Source organism: Piliocolobus tephrosceles, chromosome 3, assembly GCF_002776525.5.
Source record: "Piliocolobus tephrosceles isolate RC106 chromosome 3, ASM277652v3, whole genome shotgun sequence".
NCBI lineage: Eukaryota > Metazoa > Chordata > Mammalia > Primates > Cercopithecidae > Piliocolobus > Piliocolobus tephrosceles.
The window spans coordinates 4,601,661-4,626,163 of NC_045436.1; the positions used below are offsets into that span (position 1 = coordinate 4,601,661).

Sequence of the window (24,503 nt, forward strand, 5' to 3'; positions counted from 1 at the left end):
GCTATCAGCCACGCAAAAGAACATGGTCCAAACAATTTTTAGAGTATATATTTGCCTTTTCTTCTGTCATAGTCCCAGCCAGTAATACACAGGTAACGCTTGCTAAGTAGATGCCAATATGCTACTTAAACACTGGCAATTACTGCTAAGACTAATAGAGTAGCAGATGTAGCTTTTACTTTTAGTATTAATTGGTATTCATGGGTATTTCATTCTTTCTTTTTTCTTTTTTTGAGACGGAGTCTCTGTTGCCCAGGCTGGAGTGCAGTGGGGCGATCTCTGCTCACTACAATCTCCACCTCCCCTGTTCAAGTCATTCTCCTGGCTCAGCCTCCCGAGTAGCTGGGACTACAGGCGTCCACCACCACACCCAGCTAATTTTTGTATTTTCAGCAGAGACAGGGTTTCACTATTTTGGCCAGGATGGTCTCGATCTCCTGACCTCGTGATCCGCCCACATCGGCCTCCCAAAGTGCTGGGATTACAAGCATAAGCCACAGCGCCCGGCCTCACTTCATTCATTCTTCAACCTTGTAAGTCAGAAATGAAGAGTGCCTCATGCTAGATGTGACTTTGCCATGCCAAGGTGATGATCAAAAGAAGTTACCAGCTTCCTTTACTCGTCCTTTTTTAAGAAAATAGGGGCAGGCGCAGTGGCTTACACCTGTAATCCCAGCACTTTAGGAGGCTGAGGCGGGCAGATCATGAGGTTAGGAGTTCAAGACTACCTGGCCAACATAGTGAAACTTGAACCCGGGAGGTGGAGGTTGCAGTGAGCTGACATCGTGCCATTGCACTCCAGCTTGGGCAACACAGTGAGACTTCGTCTCAAAAAAAATAAAATAAAATAAATAAAGCAGAATAATTAATTTTGAAGAAGCCCTTTTGCCTCTAAAATAGTTGTTAATTTTCAGCCAACTGGAGCCCCCCTCAAAGTGTACCCTACAAACCCAAATTATTCAAATAAAGCATAGCGGCTTGTTATCACCAACAACCAAATCTATGTTTTTTGATCATTTACATGCCGAGGACTGTATTCTGAAGGCTTTATGATAAATTTAAATTAATTTTTCAATTTTAGTGCTAGCTCACTGTAATAGTAACTAACAGCACTTACTGTGTGCCAGATACTATTCTAAGGACCAAACATACTTCATTTAATCTTCACAACAACCCCGACGGTTATCTCCATCTACACAGTGGGGAACTGAAGCACAGGAGGTAAGATAACTTGCTCAACATCGCAAAGCTAATAAATAACAGAACTAGGATTTAGTTGTTACCCCATGTGGTCTAGCTTCAGAGCTTGTGCATTGAATCGCTATGCCATGATGCTTCCTAAGAATTCTGTGATTTAGTCATCTCATATTACGGAAGAGAAAAAAAAAAGTTAAATTCTTGATCCTGATCTGTATTCCATGCTTAAAAGTGGATAGTTTGGGGCCTGGCATGGTGGCTCATGCCTGTAATCCCAGCACTTTGGGAGGCCGAGGTGGCTGGATTACCTGAGGTCAGGAGTTTGAGACCAGCCTGATCGACATGGCAAAACCCTGTCTGTACTAAAAATACAAAAATTAGTCATGTGTGGTGGCGTGTGCCTGTAATCCCAGCTACTCAGGAGGCTGAGGCAGGAGAATTGCTTGAACCTGAGAGGCACAAGTTGCAGTAAGCCCAGGTGGCGCCAGCACTTCAGCCTGGGGAAGAGAGCAAGACACTGTCAAAAAAAAAAAAAAAAAAAGTGGATAGTTTTTTTTTTTGTGATATTTGTGAGAATAGCAGCAATTTAGCCTCCTGACAAATGCTAAGTGATTATAACTTGAACCAACTGGTCTGAAACTTATTGACAGCCCAGGCCTGTAACTCTTAAGACCGTGATCTTTCCAATACACCCATATATATTGTACCCAGGAGTAATGCAGATATGAATAAATGTAAGCCTGGGGTCAGAAAACTTCCTCACAGCACATTTGTATATATTTTTTGGAGAAATGTATTGTGGCTAAATCAGCATTCACACTTGACATTTGTTTAACAAATGGTAGTCCAGCCTCCACCCTGTGTGGTTTGAGGAACATTGAGAAGTGAGGTAAGATAAGTGTGACAATGGTTAATTTTAGGTGTCAACTTGACTGGATTGGGATTACCTGGAAAACTAACAAAGGATTATTTCTGGGTGTGTCTATGAGGGTGTTTCCCAAGAAGATTGCCCCTGGGTTAGTGGATTGAGTGGGGAAGATCCACCCTTGATGTGGGCCACCATCCAATCAGCTGTGGCCCAGGAAGAACAAAAAGGTGGTTTCCTCTGTGCCCTGGAGCTGGGATACACTCTTCTCCCATCCTTGGACAGCAGAACTCCAGGCTTTCTGGCGTTGAGACTCCAGGTTACACTAGCAGCCTCCTGGGTTCTCAGGCCTACCGCCTCAGAGTTATGTCATCCGATTCCCTGGTTCTAAGACCTTCAGAGTTGAACTGAGCCACACTACCAGCTTTCCAGGCTCTCCAGCTGGCAAAGGGTGTATCATCAGAGTTCTCAGCCTCCATAATCACGTAAACCAATTCCTCCAATAAATTCCTTCTCATATATCTATCTATATCCTTTTGGTTCTGTCTCTCTGGAGAACATTAATACATTTTCTCCTTTTTTTTTTTTTTTTGAGACAGAGTTTCGCTCTTGTCACCCAGGCTGGAGTGCAGTGGTGTGATCTTGGCTCACCGCAACCTCTGCCTCCTGGGTTCAAGAGATTCTCCTACCTCAACCTCCCGAGCAGCTGGGATTACAGGCATGCACCACCATGCCTGGCTAATTTTTTTGTATTTTTAGTAGAGATGGGGTTTCTGCATGTTGGTCAAGCTGGTCTCAATCCCCCGACCTCAGGTGATCCGTCCACCTCGGCCTCCCAAAGTGCTGGGAGTACAGGAAAGAGCCACCACGCCCGGCATACATCTTCCATTCTATCTGTCCTGCAGCACATCTTAATGTTGTAACGTGGACCAGAGGCACACAGGTCATGGGCTGAATAATATTCCATTTTATGTATCTACTACATTCTCCTTCATCTGTCTGTTGATGAACACTTGAGTTTTTTTGCCACCTTTTGGCTATACTGCTATGAACATGGGTGCATAAGTATCTGTTTGAGACCCTGCTTTCACTTATTTTTAGTATATGTCCAGAAGGAAATTGCTGGGTCATATAATTCTATGTTCAAGTTTTTTAGAACATGCCATACCATTTTCCACAGTGGCTGAGTATTCTACATTCCCACAAGCAATGCATAAGGGTTTCAATCTTTCCACATTCTTGCCAATCCTTATTTTCTGGGTTTTTTTGACTAAAGCCATCCTGGTGGGTGTGACCTGGTATCTCATTGTGTTTTTGACTTGCATTTCCCTAATTAATAGTGTTGAGTATCTTTTCATGTGCTTATTGGCCATTGGTATATTTTCTTTGGAGAAATATCTACTCAAGTCCTTTGTAAGATAAACTTTTGACCACAGTTTGTTTATTTATTAATTTATTTAGAGAGGGGCTCGCTCTGTTGCCCAGGCTGGAGTGCAATGGTGCGATCTCAGCTCACTGCAACCTCTGCCTCCCGGGTTCAAGTGATTCTTGTGTGTCAGTCTCCCGAGTAGCTGGGATTACAGATGTGCACCACCACACCTGGCTAATTTTTGTATTTTTAATAGAGACAGGATTTCACCATGTTGGCCAGGCTGGTCTGGAACTCCTGACCTCAGGTGATCTGCCCACCTTAGCCTCTCAAAGTGCAGGGGATTATAAGTGTGAGCCACCGTGCCGGCCGACCACAGTTTAACTATCCCTGGAAAGTGGTGCCAACATAGTTTTATTAAGCACTTTAAAAGAAAGTGAAATGCTTTTTTTTTTTTTTTTTTTTTTAAGACAGGGTCTCACTCTGTTGCCTAGGCTGGAGTGCAGTGGCACAATCTCGGCTCCCTGCAGCCTCCACCTCCTGAGTTCAAGCGATTCTCCTGTCTCGGCCTCCTGAGTAGCTGGGACTACAGGCTCACACCACCACGCCCAGCTAATTTTTGTATTTTTAGTAGAGACGGGGTTTCACCATATTATTCAGGCTGGTCTTGAACCCCTCTCAGGTGGCCCACTCGCTTCAGCCTCCCAAAGTGCTGGGATTACAGGCGTGAGCCACCGCGCCCAACCAATGCTTTCTTTTAGGCAACAAAAAGAGAATTGATTATACTTTTGGTAATTAAGACCAACAAGTACAAAATGCATTGTGAAGGACGAAAATAGACAATCCTTACTGGACTCCCCGGGACAGGGTAAGACCCATATTTCCTACCCTTCTTTGCGCTTAGGTATGAGCAATATTTATTGAGTACCTACTGGATTGGGTACCATTGCTGCTCTAACAAATTACTACACATTTAGTAGTTAAAACAACACAAGTGTATCGTCTTACAGTGCTGAAGGTCTTAAAGTCTAAAATCAAAATTTGCGGGCTCGGGTTCCTTCCGAAGGTTTCAGGAGAGAATCCGTTTCCTCCTTTTGCAGCTCCTACCTGCAATCCTTGGCTCATTACCTCTTTCTGACATCACTCCATCCTCTAGCTTCTGTGCTCACAGCTCCCACTACTGACTTTGAACTTCTTATCTCCCTCTTATAAGGACCTTTGTGATTCCATTGGGTCCACTGGATAATCCAAGTTAATCTTCCCATTTTGATCCTTAATCACATCAGCTAAGTCCTGTCTGCTACATAAGGTGACATATTCACGTGTTGTGGGGATTAGGAGGTACACATTTTTGGGGTGCCATCAACCTACCACACCTGAGAGTTCAACGAGAAGTTATTGCATTCAATATATTCTGCAGAGATCATTTTTACCTTAGATTGTTTTAACTACCCACCTCGTTTACCCCTCGGCAAAGGTCTTTCCATTCTGCTACCAGCCTCTGGTCCATAGAACTAACTAGTGGTATGAACTGAACTTTGCTGATAGAAAATATCACAAACACACAGCCGCCGTCCTTTTTTATTATAGAGAATTACAAGATAATCAAGGCAGCTGTCCCTATTAACTCACGATAACAACGGGGCCTACCCGCGTCGCCCTAGGCAGCCGGGAGCAGCAGTAACGCCTCTAGGGCGCCCTGGCAACCACGCGGGCTGGACCGCCTTCTTCCGCGGCTCTTCTCGTGTGCGCGTCCCTGGGCCGGCCTCCAGCTCCGCCCGCGTGGAGCCCCGGCCTGGCCGCCTGCCCGCCGCGCTCTGTGACGCCCGCCGCGAGGGCCGCGCGAGACCCGGCGTGCGCCCCCGCCTCTCCCGAAGCGCCGGGCTCCGCGCCGCCCCTCCTTTCCCTTTCCGCTCTCTCCGCCTCCGGAAGCGCGGGCGCGCGGCGCCGGGAGCCCGTTCAGGGTCGCGGGAGTGCGCCAGCGCCGCGCGTGGGGCTGTGGCGGCCGCGGCTCTCAGGTGAGGGGCGCGCGAGCGGCTCCTGCCTCCCTGCTCGCGGGGTGCCCGACACGCTCCTTTCCGTTCGAATCCGTTTCCCCGCTCCGGAGCCCAGGCGGCGGCGAGTACTCGGGGTGGGTTTAACGAAGCCTGCGCGGGCGGTGGGAGGCCGCGCCCCCACGACAGAGGCGCCCGTGGCGGCGGGTCCCGGCGCCGCCCCACCCCGTTCCCGGGTGAGAACGGTGGGTCCCGCCCTCTCACGCGTTCCGGGTGGCGTTGAGGGTCAGGATCAACCCTAAATTGAGATTGGGCCGCGAGCACATGCAGGGCCTTGACTGCCTCCTACCTCTAGGGACTCGAACCTATCCCACGAGGCCCGAGGGGCTGTTTGCCTTCCGGGGACGGTCGGGGGTGTGGACAAGAGCCTAGAGTTCCTGGAAACAGGTGTTTAATTTGGGCCGGGACTTTCATGTACCCAATTGGGTATCTTGTTGGAGGCCTATTGTACTGTTTACAGAAATGTCACAGTAACAAGATGACAGTTTAAAAAGTGTTCGGTGCTTTTCTGTGTATCTTCCTGATATTGGGTGAAAGCACTAGTCGGGTTACTGCTGACTGTTGGACCTGGCAAGTGGGGCGTGTCCAGTGACTCTCAGGCAGCTTTGGTGAAAACTTACCTCTGTCTCTATTTTTGTTTTTTGAGACAAGGTCTCGCTCTGTGGCCCAGGGTGGAGTGCACGATCATGTCTCACTGCAGCCTCCCAAGTCCTGGGCTCAAGCCATCCTCCTGTCTCGGCCTCCCAAAGTGCCGTGATTACAGGCGTGAGCCACGCCCCTCCTGGCAAAACTCTGTCTTGATTGAGCACCAGAGGGTTGTTACGGACTGATGAACTATCCTTTAATTTTACCCTTTCCTAGTCTGTTGTAAAGACCATCTTAACTACTTTATTAAGTCATTTTTCTTATTTATTCTCTATGGTAAATTGAATCACTTCGTAGTAAATGTTATCCAAAGAATTGCTTAGTGGATGGGATTGTTGGGTAAATTTTCCTGTAAATTAAGTCACATGAGTGTTTAAATCTTTGCAATAACTCTGTTGGATATCATTAACCGAAATTTAAACCTGGAAAGTCTCACAGGCAGCGGACTACGCACCACTGCGCATGAACTGTGACCACTTAGGGAGGCAGTTGGCTTCCGGCTCTTGGGGACTGTATGACCTTACCATGGATGCAGATTAAGGCATAGTTCTGGTGTGTGTATCTGGAGGGGTGGGGGAAGAGGACAGGAAACTATCAAGGAAACTAGGCTGAAACACGGTGATTTCTTTTTTTTTTTTTTTTTTTTTGAGATAGGATCTCACTCTGTTGCCTAGGCTGGAGTGCAGTGGCCGGATCTCGGCTCACTGCAGCCTCAGCTCCCAGGTTCCAGCGGTTCTTCCACCTCAGCCTCTGGAGTAGCTGGGACAACAGGCGAGAGCTATAACGCCCGGCTAATTTTTGTATTTTTTGTAGAGGTGGGGTTTGGCCATGTTGGCCAGGCTGATCTCAAACTCCTGGGCTCCAGTGGTCTGCATGCCTGGGCCTCCCAAAGTTACAGGTATGAGCCTATAACATAAGCCACCATGCCCAGCCACACACATACAAGGCGATTTTTCTGCCCTTGTGGGTAGCAAAGAGCACGGCTCAATCTTAAATCTCCTAACTCCAGACTCCTTTGCAGGATAAACGTTCTTTGAATGACTAAATTCGTCAGGTTGTCCTTTGGGTACTGGGGATACAAAGATGAGGAAGTGACGAGGAGCTCCCCAGTCTGGCAAGGAGACAAGTGTGGGGACTGGGGAGGGAAAAACAAAACCCTTTCTCCTGCAGCTGGGGCTCCGGAAGTTAAACTTACAAGACAGGGGAAAAGGCATAGGTATTTTATTTTATGTTAATTTTTACAATGACACAGGGCTTTCCTAGAAAAGAAGTGAATAGGCCAGAAAGTTTCTATACAGTGTTTAAAAGATGATAAACTGTGGAGATATGACATGAAGAGATCTTAAAACCGGGTGGAGGGTTAGATTTCTAGGGGTTTAAACCATGGGAGTAAATAAAGGCATACCTTGGAGATATTTTAGTTGGTTGCAGACCACCACAATAAATTAAATCTCACAATAAAGCAAGTCACATGAATTTTTCGTTTCCCAGTGCATATAAAAGTTATGTTTACACTATACTGTGGTCTGTTAAGGGTATAATGGTATTATGCTTAAGAAATGTACATACCTTATCTAAAAAATAATTTATGGCTAAAAAATGCTGTCAATCATCTGAGCCTTCAGGGAGTTGTAATTTTTTTTGCTGGTTGGGGGGTCTTGCCTCACTGTTGTTGGCGGCTGACTGACCAAGGTGCTGAGTGCTGAAGGTCGGGATGGCTGTAGCAATTTCTGAAAATAAGACAATAATTAACTTTGCTTCATTGACTTCTTTTCACAAAAGATGTCTGTAGTTTGTAATGCTGCTTGACAGCATTTTATCCACAGTAGAACTTTTTTTTTTGAGATGGAGTCTTGCTCTATCACCTGGGCTGGAATGCAGAGGTGGGATCTGGGCTCACTGTAACCTCCGCTTCCCGGGTTCAAGCAGTCCTCCTGCCTCACCCTCCCAAGTAGCTGGAATTACAGACATGGACCACCACACCCAGCTAATTTTTATGTATTTGTAGTAGAGATGAGGTTTCACCATGTTGGTGAGACTGGTCTTGAACTCTGGACCTCAAGTGATCCACCCACCTCGGCCTCCCAAAGTGTTGGGATTATGAGCGTAAGCCACAGCACCCAGCCTCACAGTAGGACTTTAAAACGAGATCAGTCTTCTCAAACCCTGCTGCTGCTTTATTAGCTAAGTATACGGAGTATTCTAAATCATTTGTTGTCATTTCAACAATGTTCACAGCTTCTTCGCCAGGAGTAAATTCCATCTCAAGAAACTTTCTTTGCTCATAAGCAAGTCCTCATCTGTTCAAGTTTTATTATGAGATTGCAGCAATTCAGTTACATCTTGAGGCACTGCTTATTTTTTTTTTTTTTTTTGAGACAGGGTTTTGTTCTGTCACCCAGGCTGCAGTGCATTGGCATGATCACAGGTCATTACGGCCTCAACCTCCCCAGCCCAAGTGATCCTCCTGCCTCAGCCTCTATAGGCACGTGCCACCACACCCAGCTTTTTTTTTTTTTTTTTTGAGACAGAATGTCACTCTGTCACCCAGGCTGGAGTGCGGTGACACGAGCTCAGTTCACTGCTTCAGCCTCTACCTCCCAGGTTCAAGTGATTCCCATGCCTCAGCCTCCCAAAAGTAGCTGGGATTACAGGCATGTGCCACCACATCTAGCTAATTTTTAGTAGACACGGAGTTTCACCGTGTTGACCAGGCTGGTCTCGAACTACTGTCGTCAAGTCATTTGCCTGCCACAGCCTCCCGAAGTGCTGGGATTATAGGTGTGAGCCACCGTGCCCAGCTATTTGTAGTTTAGTTTTTTTCTTTTAAGAAACGGGATCTCGGCCGGGCGCGGTGGCTCAAGCCTATAATCCCAGCACTTTGGGAGGCCGAGACAGGTGGATCACGAGGTCAGGAGATCGAGACCATCCTGGCTAACATGGTGAAACCCCGTCTCTACTAAAAATACAAAAAAAAAAAAAAAAAAAAACTAGCCGGGCGACGTGGCGGGCGCCTGCAGTCCCAGCTACTCAGGAGGCTGAGGCAGGAGAATGGCGTGAACCCAGGAGGCGGAGCTTGCAGTGAGCTGAGATCCGGCCACTGCACTCCAGCCTGGGTGGCAGAGCGAGACTCCGTCTCAAAAACAAAAACAAACAAAAAAGGAAACGGGATCTCACTGTGTTGTCCAGGCTGATATAAAACTTCTGGGGTCAACTGGTCCTCCTGCCTTGGCCCTCCAAAATACCAGGCTCCACTTCTAATTCTAGTTCCCTTGCCATTTCTACCACAGCTGCAGTTCCTTCCTCCACTTAAGTCTTGAATCCCTTAAAGTTATCCATAAGGGTTAGAATCAGCTTCTTCCAAACTCTTGTTGATGTTGATATTTTGACCTCCTATGAATCATAAGTGTTCTTAATGGGGAAAGTTTTCAATTTATTTTGCTCAGATCCATCAGAGGAATTATTACCTATAACAAATACAGCCTTACAAAATACTTTTCTTGAAAAGTAAGACTTGAAAGTTGACTTACTCCTTGATCCATGGGCTGCAGAATGGATGTTGTTAGCAGGTGTGAAAACAATGTTAATCTTGCACATCTTCATTAGAGCTATTGGGTGACCAGATACATTGTCAATGAGCAGTAATATTTTGAATTTTTTTGTCTGAGCAGTCAATCTCAACAGTGGGCTTAAAACATTCAGTGAATTATGGCTGTAAATAGGTGTGCTGTCATTTGGGCTTTTTGGCTTTTTGTTTTATATATAGACCGCAGGCAGAGTAGATTTAGCATAATTCTTAGGGCCCTTAAGATTTTTTTCTTTTTTTTTTTTTTTTTTGACAGAGTCTTGCTGCCTCGCCCAGGCTAAAGTGCACTGCTACAATCTTGGCTCACTGCAATCTCTGCCTCCCAGTTTCAAGTGATTCTCGTGCCTCAGCCTCCCAAGTAGCTGAGACTATTAATATAAAAATTAGCCCGGCTAATTTTTGTTATTTTTAGTAGAGACAGGGTTTCACCATATTGGCCAGGCTGGTCTCGAACTCCTGACCTCAGGTGATCTGTCTGCCTTGGCCTCTGGAAGTGCTTGGATTATAGGTGTGAGGCACCGTACCCAGATTTTTTTTTTTTTTTTTTTTGAGACGGAGTCTTGCTCTGTCACCCAGGCTGTAGTGCAGTGGCCTGATCTCAGCTCACTGCAACCTGCCTCCTGGGTTCAACCTATTCTCCAGCCTCAGCTTCCCAAGTAGCTGGGATTACAGGTACATGCCACTACGCCTGGCTAATTTTTCTATTTATTGTAGAGATGGGGTTTCGCCATGTTGCTCAGGCTGGTCTCCATCTTCTGGCCTCAGGTGATCCGCCTATCTGAGCCTCCCAAAGTGCTGGAATGACAAGCGGGAGCCACTGTACCCAGCCTAAGGGCCCTAATATTTATGAAATGGTAAATGAGCCCGGGCTTCATTTTAAAGTCACCAGCTCCATTAGCCCTTAACAAGAGTCAGTCTGTTCTTTGAAGTGTTGAGACCAGGCATTGACTTCCTCTAGCTATGAAAATCCTAGATGGTTAGCATCCTTTTCCAATAGAAGACTGTTTCATCTACACTGGAAATCTGATGTTTATTGTAGCCACATTCAGCAATTCTCTTAGCTAGATCTTCTACAGCTTCTCCATCAGCACTTGCTGTTTTACCGTGTACTGTTTTTTGTTTTTTGTTTTTTTTGAGACGGAGTTTTCGCTCCTGTTGCCCAGGCTGGAGTGCAATGATGCGATCTCGGCTCACTGCAACCTCCACCTCCTGCCTTCAAGCGATTCTCCTGCCTCAGCCTCCCAAGTAGCTGGGATTACAGGCATGTGCCACCACACCCGACTAATTTTGTATTTTTAGTAGAGACAGGGTTTCACCATTTTGGTCAGGCTGGTCTCGAACTCCTGACCTCAGGTGATCTGCCCGTCTCAGCCTCCCAAAATGCTGGGATTACAGGCGTGAGCCACCATGCCTGGCTTACCTTGTACTTTTATGTTACAGAGAAGGCTTCTTTTCCTTCCTTCCTTCCTTATTATTATTTTTTTTTAAAGACAGAGTCTGTGTCACCCAGGCTGGAGTGCAGTGATGCAATCTTGGCTCACTGCAGCTTCTGCCTTCCCAGATCAAAGGATTCTCATGCCTCAGTCTCCCAAGTAGCTGGGACTTCAGGCTCCCACCACCACGCCTGGCTGGTTTTTGTATTTTTAGTAGAGATGGGGTTTCACCGTGTTGGCCAGGCTGGTCTTGAACTCCTGACCTCAAGTGATCTGCCCACTTCAGCCTCCCAAAGTGTTGGGTTTATAGGCATGAGCCACCGCACCCGGCTGAGCAGCCTTCTTTTCTTAAACCTCATGAGACAGCCTCTGGTAGCCTGAGATTTCTACATCGTCTTTACGTCTCTCGGCCTTCATAGACTTAAGCGAGTGAGGGCCTTGCTTTGGACTAGGCTTTGGCTCAGGGGAACATGGTGGCTGACTCGGTGTGTCCAGACCATTCGGACTTTCTCCATATCAGCAGTAAGGCTCTTTCGCTTTCTTCTTCCTGTGTTCGCTGGAGTAGCAGTCTTAATTTCCTTCAAGAATTTTTTCTTTGCTTTCACAACTTGGCTAACTGGTGCAAGAGGCCTGCTTTTGGCCCGTCTCCTGGATTTTCAACATACCTTCCTCACTAAGCTGAATCATTTCTAGCTTTTGATTTAAAATTTTCTAAGGGATGGGAGTTGGAATAATTTGGATGTTAAGTGGACTTTTAGGAAAATTTCAACTTTTCGCGATGGCTCACACTTGTAATCCCAGCCCTTTGGGAGGCCATGCGGGCGGATCCCGAGGTCAGGAGATCAAGATTAAGACCATCCTGGCTAACACGGTGAAACCCCGTATCTACTAAAAATACAAAAATTAGCTGAGTGTGGTGGCACGTGCCTGTAATCCCAGCTACTTGGGAGGCTGAGGCAGGAGAATCACTTGAACCAGGGAGTCAGAGGTTGCAGTGAGCCAAGATTGTGCACCACTGCGCTCCAGCCTAGGCGACAGAGCAAGACTCTCTCAAAAAAAAAAAAAAAAAATTAAAAAACAACTTTCCTATTAATATATTTCCCAGTAAAATCCAGCAGAGACATTCAGTGTAATAGTCACGTGGCTGTTAATAAGTTTATATAAATATGTGTAATATTAATTCTGGGCCAAGAATTAATAGAAACGTATTACTTGATTGTGAGTTAGTAAAAGTGCTCTTTTGTTATGTTTAAGATCTCTTCATTTCTTCAGACAGTGTAATCATCCATCTCTTATAGCTAAATTTCTGATTTCAGTTTCTTCAAATTTCAAGAAAATGTTTATATTTTATATTTGTAATTTAAACTACATGTCTTTTTTTTTTTTTTTTTTTTTTCAATTAAGAGGGAGTCTAGCTCAATTGCCCAGGCTGGAGTGCAGTGGCAAAATAGCAGCTCACTGCAACCTCTGTCTCCCGGATTCAAGCGATTCTCCTGCCTCAGCTTCCTGAGTAGCTGGGATTACAGGCACCTGCCACCACCCTGAGGTGGGGTTTCACCATGTTGTCCAGGCTGGTTTTGAACTCCTGACCTCAAATTATCCACTCCCCTCAACTTCCCAAAATGCTGGGATTACAGGCACGACCCACTGTTCTTGGCCTTAAACTACATTTCTTCAACTCTGGCTCCTGATTTATTCGAGTGAGGCCTTAATCTATTAGCAGAGTTTCCCTAGACACTGTCATATTACCTATGGCACTTGACACTGTCTAGTACCACCCAAAGTTTAAACTTTCATTCCATCTTATATGTATCGTAGTACATTACCTTTTGATGAAAGCTTTTTATCTCCATAGATCAGTGACATTTCAAACCCTTCCCTGTGACTCTCGGGAATGTGAAGCTGGTTTTACATCAAGGCCTAGTGCACACCATGCATTTAAGTAATAGAAACAACAGTTTCATGAAACTTACTCTTACAATATGTAATGCACTCTTTTTTGTTTTGTTTTGTTTTCTTGTGATGGATTCTCCCTCTGTCCGCCAGGCTGGATGCACAATCTCAGCTCACTGCAACCTCCACCTGCCGGGTTCAAGTGATTCTCCTGCCTCAGCCTCCCGAGTAGCTGGGATTATAGGCGTGTGTGACCACACCCAGCTAATTTTTTATATTTTTGGTAGAGACAGGGTTTCATCATGTTGGCCAGGCTGGTCTTGAACTCCTGCCTCAAATGATCTGCCCGCCTCGGCCTCCCAGAGTGCTGGGATTGCAGGCATGAGCCACCGTGCCCGGCCTGTAATGCACTCTTGTCAGTTTGATGATTGACATGAGCTGCTGAATTGATTTTACACTGGATTGTGACCCATAGTTTATAAGATATTACTGTAGGCTATACCGTTAAACCATTTACTTTTGAAATTTGAAGAAACTTAATTTAAAAATTTTAATTGCAAAGATATTCTTAACCACACAACAAAGTAAGAAAGGAAAAAACAATAAAACCTCAGTTCTTTTTAGAGTCCCGCATGCTCACCATTACACTGTGGGGTATCCACAGTTCTTGTCATTCCACTCCTTGACATTTTGTTTTCAAAGGTGAATTATCTTACAAAAAAAGGTGACATTTTTGGGAGTTTTATGACAGTGTTATAGGACCGATTCACCATTCAGTGGCTATTTTACTTTTTTTTTTACATTCGAGTGGGCACAGTTAGATTCTGATCAGGCACAGTCTTTATGTTTGTGGTGACCCATGATCGCAGGCCTCTATCCAAGTTTTTCTATATTTCTCCTTCCCCTGACCACACTACTCCTCTCCCCTCCCCTCGTGGGTTATACTCATGTTTAATGTATGTCTTTCGAGTCCGTGTTCTATAATTTGGCCTGTATGTTTCTGCTCATGAAGAATATAGCATTGTTTTGTATATGTTTTAAGTTTTATGTAATTGTATCATTGCTTGCCTGCTTATTTATTTATTTTGAGACAGGGTCTTGCCCTGTAGCCCAGACTGGAGTGCAGTGGTTAATCATGACTCGTTGCATTATCAGCCTCCTGGGCACAAGTGATCCTCCCACCTCAGCCTCCTCAGTAGCTGGGACTACAGGCACACCACTATGCCCAGCTAATTTTTATTTTTTAATTTTTTTGTAGCAACAAGGGCTCATTATGTGGTCTGGAACTCCTGGGCTCTGGGCTCAAGCAATCCTCCCACCTTGGCCTCCCTAAGTGCTGAGATTACAGGCGTGAGCCATGGTGCCAGCCTCATTGGCTTTTTAAATTCTGCTTTTTTATTCAATGTTATTTTTGTAGATCTCAGTGTATCCTTTTTGGCAGATATGTGCTTACACAACATTTTATTTATTCATTTTCCTCTTAATGGACAGTGAAGTTGTTTCTCTTGCATTGCTATTGCAAACAGTAGTAGATGCTGTGCTGTGGTGAACATCCTGTGTACATGCCCAGGATCACACAACTGGGAAGTAGCAGAATCGTATTTTGAGTCTGGGTGTGTCTGACTCCATTCATTCGTTTCAACCTCTGAGCAGACTCCCACACATCACTTATGTGCCTAATTTATGACACAAACACTATTATGGTAACAGTAATGGCACTATAATGGGATTGTGTGTCATTTTTCTTTTAACAGGTCAATTCTTAATTTATGGCCTCCTCCCCTCTAGTTTTGCTTTAACTGTAAATTATATTATTCAGTATAGAAAAGTTTTGTATTCTGTATTTTTCATGTTCATACATCATCTAAATCAAAGGTCTACAAGCTGGGCACAGTGGTGTGCGCCTGTAGTCCCGGCTACTCTGGAGGCTGAGGTGGGAGGATCACGTGAGCCCAGAGTTGGAGACTGCAGTGAGCTAGAATCCTGTCGCTGCACTCCAGCCTGGGCGATGGAGTGAGGACCTGTTTCTTTAAAAAATATAAGTAAAATCAACCAGGGATCTACAAACTTTTCTTCTTTTTGAGATGGAGTCTTGCTCTTGTCACCCAGGCTGGAGTGCAATGGCGTGATCTCAGCTCCCTGCAACCTCTGCCTCCCATGTTCAAGTGATCCTCCTGCCTCAGCCTCCCTAGTAGCTGGGATTACAGGCATGCACCACCACACCTGGCTAATTTTTGTATTTTTAGTAAAGAAGGAGTTTCGCCATGTGGGCCAGGCTGGTCTTGAACTCCCGACCTCAGGTGATCCACCCGCCTCGGCCTCCCAAAGTGTTGGGATTACAGGCGTGAGCCACCGCGCCCGGCCTACAAACTTTTCAGTAAGGGATCAGAGGGTAAGTATTTTAGTCTCTGTGGGCCATAGGGTCTCAGTCACAGCTACTCAGCTCTGCAGTCGTAGTGTGAAAGCTGGGAGAGACAATACCTGGGCCTGCGAGTGGGGCTGTGTTCCAGTAAAATTTTATTCACAAAATCAGACGGCAGACAAGATCTGGCTTATGGACAGGTACTTTGCTGACTCCTGATCTAAGTGATTATGTTAACAGAGTCGTAATATTTATCTATAGAAGCTTTTCAGTGTTACAAGTAATGCTAGAATTCCCTTTATTTGTCTATTTATTTATGAGATGGAGTCTCTCTCTGTTGCCCAGGCTGGAGTGCAGTGGTGCGATCTCAGCTCACTGCAGCCTCTGTCTCCCGGGTTTCAGCAGTTCTCCTGCCTCAGCCTCCTGGGTAGCTAGGATTACAGGCACGTGCCACCACGCCCAGCTAATTTTTGTATTTTTAATAGAGACGGGATTTCACCATGTTGGCCAGGCTGATCTCGAACTCCTGAACTCAGGTGATCTGCCCACCTTGGCTTTTCAAAGTGCTGGGATTACAGGCATGAGCCACCACTCCCGACTTCTAAAGATAGAGTCTCCCTTTGTTGCCCAGGCTGATCTTGAACTCTGGGCTCAAGTGATCCTCCCACCTCAGCTTCCCAAAGTGCTGGGATTACAGACGTGAGCCGCTATGGTTGGCCTCCTAATAAAGTTTTGTTTTGGTTTGGTTTTGGTTTTTTGAGAGAGAGAGTCTCTTTCTGTCACCCAGGCTGGAGTGCCGTGGCACAATCTCGGCTCACTGCAAACTCTGCCTCCCGGGTTCAAGCGATTCACCTGCCTCAGCCTTCTGAGTAGCTGGGATTACAGGCGCATGCCACCACACCTGGCTGATTTTTTGTAGTTTTAGTAGAGATGGGGTTTCACCATGTTGGCCAGGCTGGTCTCAAACCCCTGACCTCAGGCGATCTGCCCGCCTTGGCCTCCCGAAGTGCTGGGATTAACAGTTGTGAACCACTGCGGGGCATCATTTTCTTTTTAGTATAGTATCTTTAGGATAAACTTCCGGAAGTGATGTTACTGATTCAGAAGTTTTTAGTTTTTTTTATGACTCTAAAAGTGCCAGATTCCTTTTTGAAAGAGACAAGTTTCAGTTTGTATAAATTACTTGAGATAGCCGGGCGCAATGGCTCACACCTGTAATCCCACCATTTTGGGATACTGAGGCGGGCAGATCATCTGAGGTCAGGAGTTTGAGACTAGCCTAGCCAACATGATGAAACCCCATCTCTACTTAAAATACAGAATTAGCCGGATGTGGTAGCTCATGCCTGTAATCCCAGCTACTCAGGAGGCTGAGGCAGGAGAATTGCTTGAGGCAGAGTTCACAGTGAGCCGAGATCATGCCAGTGCACCCCAGCCTGGGTGACAGAGTGAGACTCTCAAAAAACCAAAAACAAACAAACAAAAAAACTTTTATTAGGAGGCCGAACACAGTGGCTCACGACTGTAATCCCAGTACTTTGGGAGGCTGAGATGGGGGGCTCACTTGAGCCCAGAGTTCCAGACCAGCCTGGGCAACGTAGGGAGACTCTGTCTCTAGAAAATAAAGAAGAAGCTGGGCACGATGGCTCACGCCTGTAATCCCAGCACTTTGAGAGGCTGAGGTGGGCAGATCACCTGAGTTCAGAGTTTGAGACTAGCCTGGCTAATATGGCAAAACCCCTTCTCTGCTAAAAATACAAAAATTAGCTGGGCGTGGTGGTGCATGCCTGTAATCCCAGCTACCTGGGAGGCTGAGCCGGGAGAGTCACTGAAACCCGGGTGGTGGAGGCTGCAGTGAGCCAAGATCCCACTACTGCACTCCAACCTGGGTGACAGAGAGAGACTCTGTCTCAAAAAAAAAAAAAAAAAAAAAAAAAAAAAGGGAGAAAGAAAATAAGAAAAACCCGGGTGTGGTGGTGCATGCCCATAGTTCCAGCTACTAGGGAGACTGAGGTGGGAGGATCACTTGAGCCCAGGAGTTGGAGACTGCAGTGAGCTAGAATCCTGTCACTGCACTCTAGCCTGGGTGACAAAGCAAGACCCTGTCTCAAAAGATAAAACATAAAAATAAACTTTATCAAGTATCTGTCTTTTAAGGATTTGGGATAGAGACTTCCCTCTGTCAGTTTGAATTTTAAAATGAGAAGGCATTAATCGATGCTATGGAAAATAGTAAAATTTGTATTTTAATGTTTATTAGGTATACATTTATAATCTTAAATTTTAAGATTTTCTTACGCATTAGAATTTTAAAACTCACTTGTATTTTCCTTAATCTTCACTTGGCTGATAAAATCTATTAAATTTTCCTAAACGTTGTATACCATTTGCTAACTTGATTAACATCACAAATTTTTATTGTTTAGATTTTTTTTTTTTAAGTACCTCAAACCACTGGCTAGGCACACTTACAAACCTAACAAAGGAACTCTTCCTAAACACTTAGATATTGTTTATAAAACCAACTAAGTCTAAACTTACTGATCTAATCAATTAGATTCCCTTCTGTGCTTAAATGTAGATGACAGTTACATTTTTATGAATCTAATACATCAGAATGTTTTCAACTCTTCGAAACACTAAACACAAGCAGAATTAACCCATGATAAAATGTATTACCACACATACCTTAACCTGTCATGTTAATTTATCACAATAGTATTAATAATACAAGTTTGACTCAAATTATATCTGTACTTTAAAAAAGATTTTTTTAAGGTTGCACAGTCACTTAAGCAATTAAAGGCTGCAGAGTGTTGTGGCTGGTTTAGGGTACAGATTACATAATCGTTTATTCCCTGATTTGATGTAAAATAGAATTAATTATATTTTTAAGACAGAGTCTTAAAGACAGTGCAAGCACTGTCGCCCAGGCTGGAGTGGTACAATGGTGTGATCTTGGCTCACTGCAACTTCCACCTCCTGGATTCACGCCATTCTCCTGCCTCAGTCTCCCAAGTAGCTGGGATTACAGGTGCACACTGCCATACCTGGCTAATTTTTTGTATTTTTAGTAGAGATGGGGTTTCACTATGTTGGCCAGAGTGGTCTTGAACTTCTGACCTCGTGATCCACCTGCCTTTGCCTCCCAGAGTGCTGGGGATTACAGGCATGAGCCACTGCGCCCAGCCCTTTGCTGTTTTATTATTGGAAATTATTTTATTGTTACTTTTGAATATCAGTGTATACTCATGGCTTCTCATGGAAATTATTTTTTCATTTTTATGTATACTTGCCTTTTTTCTTTTTCAGTGCTGAATTGTCCAACGTGGACAGTGGAAGCCCCTTTAAACTGATGCTCTGTTTGATTCCTGCCACCCCAGGCATATTTATGAATATTGTGCTTTCTGGCAACAATAAGCTGATCCAGGCTCTTTGCCTCCAGAAATGCAGTCCCCTGCCTGCCAAGGAGTCCTGGGGTTTTTTTAGTGGAGAATAGTATTAGAAGGTCAATTCTGATCTTAAGGTTATCAGTAATAGATAATGTGACACAACTGCTTTGACCACTGTAATAACAGGTAAAAAAACATTTTTTAAAGACTATGACCTTATAATGATGTTTCTCATTTAACTGTATGGAATATTAAAATATTTTAAATCAATGTTTTTATTGTAGTAATATATAAATTTACAGGTCAACTAGTAATTTAAGGTCTATAACAAAAACAGTGGTCACTAAGGAAAAAAACACACAAAATTCAAGTGGTCCCTGCCCCATAATAAAGGGAACTACTTTGAACATTTTAATCCAGTTTTTGTAATACTTAATTCCATGTGTCTGAATAATATGCCTTGATTTTTCCATTTTAGACAGCCATTGGCTGTCTGCTGTGAAACATCTCTTATATCAGACCCCCTTTAACACAGTGAGACATACATACTCTTCCCCTTTCATTTTCTACATGTGGTTTTGGCACAGTTTGTGATTACACATTCAGAGGTTTGACATACCTGTGCAGCCTGTATGTGTGACTTAGAACTTTTGTTCCTCACACTTTTACACTGTTGGTGGGATTGTAAACTAGTTCAACCATTATGGAAAACAGTATGGCAATTCCTCAAGGATCTAGAACTAGATGTACCATATGACCCAGCCATCCCACTACTGGGTATATACCCAAAGGATTATAAATTATGCTACTACAAAGACACATGCACACGTATGTTTATTGCGGCACTATTCACAATACCAAAGACTTGGAATCAACCCAAATGTCCATCAGTGACAGACTGGATTAAGAAAATGTGGCACATATACACCATGGAATACTATGCAGCCATAAAAAAGGATGAGTTTGCGTCCTTTGTAGGGACATGGATGCAGCTGGAAACCATCATTCTTAGCAAACTATCACAAGAAGAGAAAACCAAACACCGCATGTTCTCACTCATAGGTGGGAACTGAACAATGAGCTCACTTGGACTCGGGAAGGGGAACATCACACACTGGGGCCTATCATGGGGAGGGGGGAGGGGGGAGGGATTGCATTGGGGAGTTATACCTGATATAAATGATGAATTGATGGGTGCTGACGAGTTGATGGGTGCAGCACACCAACATGGCACAGGTATACATATGTAACAAACCTGCACGTTATGCATATGTACCCTAGAACTTAAAGTATAATAATAAATAAATAAATAAATAAATAAATAAAATATCCCACAAAGACATGATTCCAAAAAAAAAAAAAAAAAAACTTTTGTTCCTCTTCAAGAAGGGATGGGGAACCTTGATAAGAATCATCTCCTCGTCTCTGCTGCTTCCTCCCGAACTGCGGTAAAGGAGCAGAGAGGGGACAGAGGCAGCAAGTCCTGAAATATGTTAGGCAGTCCTCACTGCACAGCTTCCACTAGAATCCTGTTTGGACTGGTTTAGCTGGTCCTATGAGATTTTTCTTCTTTTCCTTTCTTTTTTTGACTTTTATTCTCAAGGGAGGTGACCTATGAGTTTTTTTTAACTCTATCCTTTCTTATTCTAAACTCTAATTGTATTTAATTTGTATATTTTTTGGGTTTTTGTTTTTGTTTGTTGTTGTTGAGACAGAGTCTCGCTCTGTCACCAGGCTGGAGTGCAGTGGTGTGATCTCTGCTTACTGCAACTTCCACCTCCTGGCTTCAAGCAATTCTGCCTCAGCCTCCTGAGTAGCTGGGACTACAGGCATGCACCATCACGCCCAGCTAATTTTTGTATTTTTAGTAGAAACGGAGTTTCACCACATTGGCCAGGATGGTCTCGATCTCTTGGCCTGGTGATCCGCCCACCTTGGCCTCCCAAAGTGTTGGGATTACAGGCGTGAGCCACCGCGCCCAGCCTTTTTCTTTGTTTCATTGTACTTAATTTATAGAAGGCAGATTATCCTTAAGGTTCGCTTAGGTATCCATGTTTGTGACATGCCTGCCTTGATGATCTGTTGTTTTCTTGTGAACTTAATTATGGGACTTTTTTATTTTTCAAATAATTGGTAGAACTTGTTACTCATACAACCCCATCATCACTTCACTGAGTTACTTTTCGTTGTTGTTGTTGTTGTTTTTTTTTGAGACGGAGTCTCGCTCTGTCGCCTGGGGTGGAGTGCAGTGGCCGGATCTCAGCTGACTGCAAGCTCCGCCTCCCGGGTTCACACCATTCTCCTGCCTCAGCCTCCCGAGTAGCTGGGACTACGGGCGCCTGCCATCTCGCCCGGCTAGTTTTTTGTATTTTTTAGTAGAGACGGGGTTTCACAGTGTTAGCCAGGATGGTCTCGATCTCCTGACCTCGTGATCCGCCCGTCTCGGCCTCCCAAAGTGCTGGGATTACAGGCTTGAGCCACCGCGCCCGGCCTGTTGCTGTTTTTATAATGTTTCTTTTTATATATTAACCACACTTGTCAGTTTGGGAAAATAATTATTGTATACAAATGGAAAGTATTTGGAAATCACTCTTTAGTCTGATGTTTACGTTTTTTTTTGCAGATATATTTTTGCCATCATGGATCAGTTTGGAGATATATTAGAAGGTGAAGTCGACCATTCTTTCTTTGACAGTGACTTTGAAGAAGGAAAGAAATGTGAAACTAACTCAGTTTTTGACAAGCAAAATGATGACCCGAAGGAAAGAATAGATAAAGATACAAAAAATGTGAACTCGAACACTGGAATGCAAACAACAAAAAATTATCTTACTGAGAAGGGAAATGAAAGAAACCTGAAACTTCCTCCAGAACACCCTGTTGAGAACGATGTTACACAAGCTGTAAGTTCTTTCTCATTGCCAGCCTCTTCAAGATCAAAAAAATTGTGTGATGTTACAACAGGACTTAAAATACACGTGTCCATTCCAAATAGCATTCCCAAAATTGTAAAAGAAGGTGAAGATGATTACTACACAGATGGAGAGGAAAGCAGTGATGATGGGAAGAAATACCATGCCAAGTCCAAGTCCGCCAAACCATCTGCCAACGTGAAAAAAAGCATAAGGAAAAAGTATTGCAAAGTTGGCTCCTCTTCCTCCTCCTCTTTATCTTCCTCATCTTCGAGTTCAAGCACAGATTGTTTAGATGCAGGGTCTGAGAGCAATCTATCTGATTCGTCTCCATCATCCAAGAAACATGTATCTGGTGTAACCCTCCTGTCACCAAAACAGAAGTATAAATCAGAAATCAAATCGACAGAAACACAGCCTTCAAGTACTACACCAAAATGTGGCCACTACCCCGAGGAGTCTGAAGATACTGTGACCGACGTAAGTCCCTTATCAACTCCAGACATTAGCCCTCTCCAGTCTTTTGAACTGGGCATAGCAAATGATCAAAAAGTGAAAGTTGAAAAGCAAGAAAATGTGAGCCAAGAAATATATGAAGATGTTGAGGATTTGAAAAATAATTCAAAATATTTAAAATCAGCCAAAAAAGGGAAAGAAAAACATGAGCCTGATCTCTCCTCAAAGTCGTCTTCAGTGTTAGACTCCAGTTTAGACCACAGACATAAACAAAAAGTCTTACATGACACAATGGATCTGAATCATCTTTTGAAAGGTAATTTTCTTTTCCTCTTAAAGTATGTGTATTTATATATGGAGTGTAACTATTAAATGCTATGAATTTGCATTGATCTAGTAGATATTTTTTGTTGTTGGGAATAATTGATATTATTAGTAACTTTACCAAATGCTGTATTTTACCATAAAAATATTTCAAATATCATTTGTATTATTTGGTATAGTGATTTGTATGTGTATAATACACATTTTATTTTAGTGCCTTACAAACTCAGAATGCCTAAAGAAAACAGGTGGATAAGATAAATGAGAGAAGGGGAGCCAGATGTTTTTCCACTTTCGATAGAGACACGGGCATATTTCACTTTCTTCTGTAAGAAAGGCAGCAGCGCTCAGGTTAACACCTGATGTGGTATCCTCATATCAGGGACAGTGGCAAGAATGCTGGCAAATGAGAGAACTCAGAGTAAACTAAAGAGGACTCTTCAGACTTTTAAGTTAGAGGCTAAAGAGCATTACTTAAAAATAATTACCAAATTGATGAAAAACATTAAGCTGCTATAAGATATAAGGTATTTTTGAATTAGAATAGTCTTTTTGCTTTGTTTCTGTATCAGTTTATTATTATTTATATTTAATTTGAAAGTAACAATTTTCTAGTTCAAATAAAAGCAATTTCAAAGTTTATCTTTGGACTAGTTAATAGAACTAATAATACTGGGCAGGTTTTAGGTCAGTTGATGATAAAGTTTTTAAATTGTAAATAGAATTCTCTTTCTTTCTTTGAAATGTTAAAGTCTCTCGCTAGATAAATTACATATGGTAGCAATGTAAGGGCATAAATACCTGTTAGTAGAACATGGTCAAATTGACAAAGTGTATTTAGGAGCAGTTCACACTTGATGTTCCCTGTTTTGTAGGTTTTGTTTTTTGTTTTTGAGACAAGGTCTTTCTCTGTCGTCCAGGCTGGAGTGAAGTCACATGACCACAGCTCACTGCAGCCTTGACCTCCTGGGCTTAAGTAATCCTCCTGCCTCAGCTTCCTGAGTACCTAGGACCACAGTCATGCCCCACCACACCTGGCTAATATTTTTTATTTTTGTAGAGATGATGTTTCACTATGTTGCACAGGCTGCCTCGAACTCCTGGCCTCAAGCAAACCTCCTACCTCAGCCTCCCAAAGGGCTGGGATTACGGGTGCATGCCACTGCATCTGGCACTTTTGTAGGCATTTTTCCCCCTTTCTCTGATTATACCTATTGATTGTTTAGAGTCTCTGAAAAATCACACTCTTAGTGTTGGCCATCACCATCTAGTGGCTAAGCCTCCATCCCATAAATCTTTCCTAATAAATGCTTATTCAGCCTCTTAGAACTTTCAGCATTAAAGAGTTTTCTATTCATGCCCTCAATTCCTCCCATAAGAACTAAAGTGATCTTTTACAAAGTAAATTAAAAAAAAAAAAGGTAAATCAGTCCTACTAGTTTCCACTCTTCAGTGACTTACTCTTATATTAAAATAATACCTGGCCAGGAGCGGTGGCTCACACCTGTAATCCCAGCACCTTTGGAGGTGGAGGTGGGCAGATCACTTGAGGTCAGGAGTTTGAGAGCAGCCTGGCCAACATGGCAAAACCCCGTCTCTACAAATAATACAAAAAATTAGCCGAGCGTGGTGGCACACGCCTGTATTCTCAGGTACTCGGGAGGCTGAGGCATGAGAATTGCTTGAGCCTGGGAGGCGGAGGTTGCAGTGAGCTAAGATTGCACCACTGCACTCCAGCCTGGATGACAGAGCGAGACTCCCATCTCAAAAAAAAAAAAAAGTGTATATACGTGTGTATATATGTATGAAGCCAGGCATGGCAGCACATGCCTATAATCCCAGCTACTTTGAAGGCTGAGGCCAGAGCCAGAGGGTCCCTTGAGTCCCACCTAGGCAACACAGTGAAACCCGTATATTATTATTAAAATAATAATAATATTGGCTGGGCATGGTGCTCATGCCTGTAATCCCAGCATTTTGGGAGGCTGAGGCAGGCAGATCACGAGGTGAAGAAA

General features: G+C 43.9%; 1 protein-coding gene across 4 annotated transcripts in view; it reads left to right on the forward strand.

Annotated features, from left to right (window-relative positions):
• Window positions 1–5,162: 5,162 nt before the first annotated feature.
• Window positions 5,163–24,503, forward strand: part of CFAP97 (cilia and flagella associated protein 97) — a 40,749-nt gene continuing 21,408 nt past the window's right edge. The window contains exons 1-2 of one of the 4 annotated variants that reach the window (XM_026456059.2): window positions 5,163–5,449; window positions 21,420–22,480. In XM_026456059.2, coding sequence (XP_026311844.1) covers window positions 21,436–22,480 — 1,045 coding nt within the window. In that variant the 5' untranslated portion in view covers window positions 5,163–5,449; window positions 21,420–21,435. Of the gene's footprint in view, window positions 5,671–21,419; window positions 22,481–24,503 lie in introns of all 4 variants that reach the window. The other 3 variants (XM_026456062.2, XM_026456061.2, XM_026456060.2) reach the window with 3 other exon arrangements.